A 6249-nucleotide genomic window follows, 5' to 3' on the forward strand; every position below is an offset into this window, starting at 1 on the left:
TTCGCTGTAGATTTTGAAACCTTGAACTAACTCTTCTGTGTATTTCCATTAAAAAAAATTATCAAGCCACGAAATCTGCATGCAGAAATTAGTAATAAATCACAATGTCAGAGCAAGCGAAAATAGAAATAAATTTTCTTCTAAAATCACGTCTCGGACTACAATTCCTCTCAAAATTTTCATAGAAAAAAATAACAGAGCAATGATAGATGGATTTGCAGAATCGAGTTCAAGACGCACAGTAAATCTTTGGAAACATAAAGAACCTGCATTGTCTTACTGAAATTGTAGGCAGCCATTGATTAAAGTGAAGACAAGTTGATTTCTCAAGTATGTCATAGTGAGACTCATTCTAGCTGGAAATTTGATTTGCGTGTACCAGAAAGAACAAAAAATAAAGACAATCGAAGTAAAAGAGAGTGAAGAAACCTACCAGTTAAATGAGAGTGGGAATGCTGGAGCAGATTGAAACTGGAAATTTGCCGTCTTTAAGTCTCCATTCTTTAGAATCGAGTCTAGGGTTTGTAAAACAATTCTACTTGAAGGATTAAGAGGTTTAGAGCAGCGGGAAAGCTGAGATTTTGAGGGATTTGAATAAAAACTACGAATGCATGATCCTTAACATTCAAGATTATGGTCGCATTCACCTGTTTTCCACGATATATATATATATATGTTCTGTTTTTTTTTTAATATTTAAGCCGTGATTAAAAAATATAACAATTGTTGATAAAATAAAATAGTCACATCATACTACCATAGGACCACATTAAAATATTAAGAAATTATAGTTTATTTTTCTTAAAAATATTATTTATAATATTACAAACAAAAATTATTATTTATAATAAGTTTTTCTTCTACTGAAGTTTCGTCAATTCCTTTCATGAAATGATTTCAATTTCTTTAATAACTAAAGCTCGGGCTTCATGTTTCATTTTAATAACAATTAATTAATATTAATATAAAAGAATTATAATTATTTTATTAATAATGCTTTATTCAGATCAAGCCCCCTGACAATGAATTTAAAGTGGGAAAACATCAATTTTATGTATTTTCACAATGAGCAATTTATATTTGGACCAATGCAATTTCACATAGATTATGGGAGAGGCTAGCTATTATCAATAGCAAGATACAAGTCCCAAGTCTTGAGGAAACCTTTTGTTCACATCTCACAGTTAAAGAAGCACAAACAGTTTAGTCATAACAACCGATTAACACCCTGCAAGGTAAATTCTCCCCCAAGGACCATTGTCAACAACCTGCAAAACACACGAAACCTCATGTCAGGGTGGCGGAAGAAGATTGGCCATTGTTACAAAGATTCATCAACAGCAGCATCAAGCTGCCATTGAGGGTGTTAGTGGCTCCTAAAAACGTAGTTAAGGGCAGTGTCACCCCCAAAACGCCAGTACGAATTACTATATTTTCGAGCCAACCAACCTTGTAGCTAAAAAGGTTAGGGCCTGTATGTAGTCCTAGGTTCCTAGTGATCCTAAGCTTGGGGAGGTCCAGCAAAGCACTCTATTGATCTTCTAGGGATGTGAAGAATCACTTACCAGAAAACGCAAATGCATCATTTTGGATAGAGAATGTCATAATGGCCAGGACGATATAGCAAGGTAATAGAAGGCTTCATAGGAATGGAGCTACCACTTGTAGCATTTGACTTATCACCCGAAGTAGGAAGAAAATCATGATGGTTTACACTGACACCACCGACGTCACAAGAGCTACGATCAAGGTACACAACACGAATTGGCACACCCAAAGAATCTGAAAGGGCAGTAATGTGCACATGATCACTCTCTTCACCCATTGGCTCTACGGAAGATTTGCAGAACTACAAAACAGATTATATCATGAGAGGGAAAGTTAAAGCACCAACTTACCAGAACGCAAGTATTAAATGACATATGCAAAGGAATATTGGTATGATTGAAAAAAAATAACTGATGTAACTGTTCAATATCATATATATTAGCACAGTAAATGACTTGGAGAACTGTCAAGAAGGCATGAGGAAACAGTTTCTCTAAGTAATAATGCATGAAGGGATGTTGAGTTTTGTAAGCATACAAAAAGTTTTATTATATTAAACAAACCTGTTCTACTGTAGCATTTGTTAATCCCAAAATAAAGGGTTCGAAGAACTCTGATCGCTTTTGTATTTCACCAGAGGTAACAAATCTGAAAAACATTACAACTAACCAACGAAACTTGTCAAGAGATATACTAAGGACAAACACACATTAATCCTTCAATTTTTCACCCCACTCACCATAGTCAGAAATTGACTGATCTCGACTCCTTTGTATTAACTCATCCTGACTGACAAAGGGGAAAACCTTGTTAAGAATGTCAGACTCATTTAATTTCAATAGGTGTAGGCATCTAAAAAATTTGGATTCAAGAACCATGATTATCAGTATATGTGGCACTAAAAAGGAAAAAAAGCAATTTAAACAAGGAAAATATCACGGCAAAATAAAAACATGTGCACACCTAATGGAATCTTCATTTCCTTGAAGAACGCAATCCAGCTGCTCAAGGAATAACTGGAAATTTTATACATAGAAGCACATATGTAAAAGTATTGGTGTCAGAGATGGGAAAACATAAGCAAGGTGCTTCCTGAAGAAAATTGTCAGCCTAATAACAATATATCCAAAATAAGTAATTTCAGAAGTATACAATATATTAAGACAGTTCTCTCAAGAAGTACTCATCGAATATAACACAAGAAAACTACACCTTCAGATTAAGCAGCAACCTAGAAATTAAAATATTTATAGCTTCCTCACTCTATATGCGCATTAAACCTAGAGTTACTTTAAACAGGATAAATGCTAAGGGCTTTACCATAAGAAAATATGAAAATGCACGAGCAAACATTAAAACATCTGATAACAAATTGTAAAATAACCCCCCATCATGTCTTAGTATAATTCATTTTTGGAATAAAGAAGACACCTATGTTTGTAAATAGTACAGGGGATTGAACTGTGATGGATAAGGTGGAATAGACCAGTGCCAGCACCCCAACATAAACATGCATATTAAAGTAACATCTGACAACTCTTCGAGAGCTCAGTTTTATAAGGAATTTCTCGAAGAACTTATATTTCCCCTTTTCCACACCTACATACCCCTTTCAAGAGGAGGCTTCCCAAAAGTTGGGGGGGGGGAGTAATAATAATAATTTGAGGAGGAGGAGAAATACAAGTTGACTGTAAAAGTGATTTTCCAGAAAAACTTTGCATGATAAGGTAATTTAAAGATGACTACTGTAAGTATACACCTAAACATTTGTTACAATGGGGTAAAATGCACAAAAAACAAGACATCTAATTGCCAAACATATAAGAAATGGAATTAAATAAACTATTTCAGCTCATAAAAAAAATAGAAAAAATTAATAGTTTACCGCAAAAAAGTCCTCAAATGTTAACTCTGCATAACCTAAGCTCTGAAGTGTTTTTCTACATTCTTCAACATTGCATTTGATACAATCAACCTCAGCACGGTCTTGCGATTCCAAAATATGCTCCTATTAAGTATTAAAAAAATTTATAACTTACAATTCCTAGGGAAATGATGTGACTCTAACATGCAGCTTGGAGAATGGAGACAAATTAGAAGAATATAAATTAAAGACATCTATAAGAGGTACTATGACATACAAGGTATGAAAACATAAAACTCCGGAAAAAGCAGTTTCCATCTCCTCGTGTTCTTCTAATGGCAGCATATTGTTGCTCAAGTACCTGCATTAAGGAGAACCATCAATGCCTCTTCTTTAGAAAAGACAAATAACTAAATAAGCAAAAAATTTTGACATCAAGGAGTAAAATGTACACACAACCATAAAGGCAAGATACCTTTATTTTTTCTAGCAATATAGGGCTTCCTGATTCATATTCAGCTGCCAACATAGAGAGTGGTTCCTGCAGTTCCATATAACAAATTTTCATGGCATCACATGTAACCAGTAAGTTCAGCAAAACGAATGGAAGTTGTCCTTGGACCATAATATTCATGCAAACCAAAATATGAATCAAGCAGCCAAAAAAGGCCCAGTGGTTTTTGAAAATCATGCCAAGTAAATGAAAAGAAAAAGTTATTTTGGCATGTAAATAGATGACAACTAAGAACAGCATAATACCAAGATTTGCATCCTAGTTATTTAAACTGCCATAAATGGTGATGTAAGTAACCCATATAAAATGTATCGACATGAATATATGTGGAAAATACTGACCATCCTTCATTGGCATGGCCGGACAATCAGCACTTGACAAGGAAACAACAATCAAGGAATGGCCTTGGAAATAAAGTGAAAGCATAAAGAAAGTAGGATGCAACAACAGTCAAATAGCAACACAAAAGTTACTACATATATGAACTAGTAAATTCAAGGACAGAAATGGACAGACTGTCTTTTATATAGTGCACAGCGGCAAACTGAATGCTAGAAAAAGAAAGCAAGAAAAGAGACGGAAAAGAGACTAAAAATATAAACCAGACGCAGTTATGCGACCATGTTTAGAAATCTCAAAGAATCATATTTTTCCTCACCTTGTCACCAACAAATGGAACTTTCTTGGCTTCCTCATCATGAATGGTAGATTGTTGCTGCATGATATCATCATCTGCGAAATTTGCCCAGTCATCACCTTCAGAAATGGGAATGGACACAGCGGACTCCGTTTCAGAAATGGGAATAGACACAGCAGACTCCTTTTCCCCAGCAGCTACCACTCCCTCTTGATTTTGCATCTTTCCTTCACAAGAATTCAAATGCTTTCAGGTTTATCAATAACCTCTGCCTCCTAGCGTGAACTTTATGTCTGCACTTCCTCAGAGAAATGTGAAAACATGCTTCAGAAAAAGAAGAAATTCCCAACCAGACAAAGGGTTATGGCATCCACTTAATGGAAAATTACTATTCATCTTCATATCTTATCATGAACTAAACCATTCAAAATATAAGATCCCAGGCCCCATGCATTTCTTATATCAGGGTTACCAAAGAAACTAAAAATTCATTAACATTACGAATTTATGATTCTAAGAGGATGCAATGGAATCAGAGAACACCATAAACTCGTTTCATGTTCTTGTTTGCAGGACTCTGAAATTCCACCACCAGTGTGAATTATACGCAGTCCAGAAATTATAACTAGGAATTATGAAACCCAGAAATGAAAAATGAAAAATGTAGCGGCGATCAACTATACAATTTAGACATCCATGCATGATGAATCGAAGTTCTTTAAATTGCCGTGAAATTTTACAGAATCTATATCGGCGTGATTGTATTTTTTCCACTTTCCAGACCCATCAAAATATTTTATTGGTATAAACATTAAGTAACAAGATTTTTCTAAACAAAATTCGATACGAACCACTATTCTCAACTGCAAATCATAACAAAAAGGAACCCCTTCCATTCTATAAACGAATAGAACAACAAGAACAAGCAGGAGAGTATAAAGAAAGACGAGCTTACCGGAAATTGAAGATTTGGGATTTGTTTTGTCTTCGCAAAATCTCAGATCGAAAGCAAAGTGCTACCAAAGGAATCCCCTTCTTGGCGACTATCTTCAATTCATTTATTTAAACATAAAGAAAGATGAGTGTAAAGAGTTAAACAGCACGCTAACTGGCTGTTACCATTTTCACGTCTTCAACTTTCTTTGGGCTTTTCTTGAAAATAAATTCTTTGGGCTTTGGCCTTCGGCCTTTGGGATTGAGGAGAAAATGGATTTACTGCAATCCTATTGTTGAAGTTTTTCTAATGATTTTTTGAAAAAGAAGATAAAGGTACATGAAAATATGAATAAATTACGTTTTGGTCACCTGTTAAAAAATAAAACAGAATTATCGAAATGTAAATGATGATGTGGTATTATCTTACGGTGACACATCATTAACATCGTTAGTTTTTTACGGGTGAGTGATAAATACGGAACCAAAAAGTGATTTTAGCTATGATTTGAAAAAAAAAGTTTAGATGATCAAAATGAAATCAAAGTGATAGCTAATGATTAATTGCATAGTTTACCCTAAAAACATTTATGTTGTTTTCATTAAGAATTGTTATGTAAAACTGAAAAGCTGAAAATTACTATTAATGTTGATATAAATTATAATAAGATATATAATCGAACTATTTAATTATTTATATTATATTATATTATATAATTTAAAGAGTGAAAAAAATAATATAAATAGTTTGAG

The 6249-nt window shown here is 34.0% G+C and overlaps 1 protein-coding gene across 6 annotated transcripts; it reads right to left on the reverse strand.

Annotated features, from left to right (window-relative positions):
- Positions 1-1057: 1057 nt before the first annotated feature.
- LOC120172083 (OVARIAN TUMOR DOMAIN-containing deubiquitinating enzyme 1-like) lies at positions 1058-5665 on the reverse strand. Of its 6 annotated transcripts, none has more exons than XM_039179665.1 (10): positions 5521-5665; positions 4585-4805; positions 3888-3953; positions 3690-3773; positions 3434-3556; positions 2512-2564; positions 2288-2337; positions 2112-2212; positions 1566-1849; positions 1058-1268 (listed from the first exon to the last, which is right to left on the reverse strand). In XM_039179665.1, exons 2-9 carry the CDS (start codon positions 4783-4785, stop codon positions 1583-1585), a joined length of 945 nt encoding a protein of 314 aa, XP_039035596.1. In that variant the 5' UTR covers positions 4786-4805; positions 5521-5665; the 3' UTR covers positions 1058-1268; positions 1566-1582. The 6 variants fall into 6 exon arrangements, with proteins under 6 accessions (XP_039035596.1, XP_039035603.1, XP_039035600.1 ...); XM_039179672.1 differs by having other exon boundaries at positions 4585-4785; positions 5519-5665; XM_039179669.1 differs by having other exon boundaries at positions 4585-4790; positions 5519-5665.
- Between the last annotated feature and the right edge of the window lie 584 nt (positions 5666-6249).

Source organism: Hibiscus syriacus, unplaced genomic scaffold (genome assembly GCF_006381635.1).
Source record: "Hibiscus syriacus cultivar Baekdansim isolate YM2019G1 unplaced genomic scaffold, ASM638163v2 tig00003041_pilon, whole genome shotgun sequence".
Taxonomy (NCBI): Eukaryota; Viridiplantae; Streptophyta; class Magnoliopsida; order Malvales; family Malvaceae; genus Hibiscus; species Hibiscus syriacus.

Coding starts and splice junctions, on each gene's coding strand:
- LOC120172083 (XM_039179665.1), bottom strand. CDS start 4,785: ATGCAAAATCAAGAGGGAGTGGTAGCTGCTGGGGAAAAGGAGTCTGCT. Junction 3,557..3,689: donor GTTTTATGTTTTCATACCTT/GTATGTCATAGT, acceptor AATACTTAATAG/GAGCATATTTTGGAATCGCA. Junction 1,850..2,111: donor CAAATGCTACAGTAGAACAG/GTTTGTTTAATA, acceptor TCTGTTTTGTAG/TTCTGCAAATCTTCCGTAGA.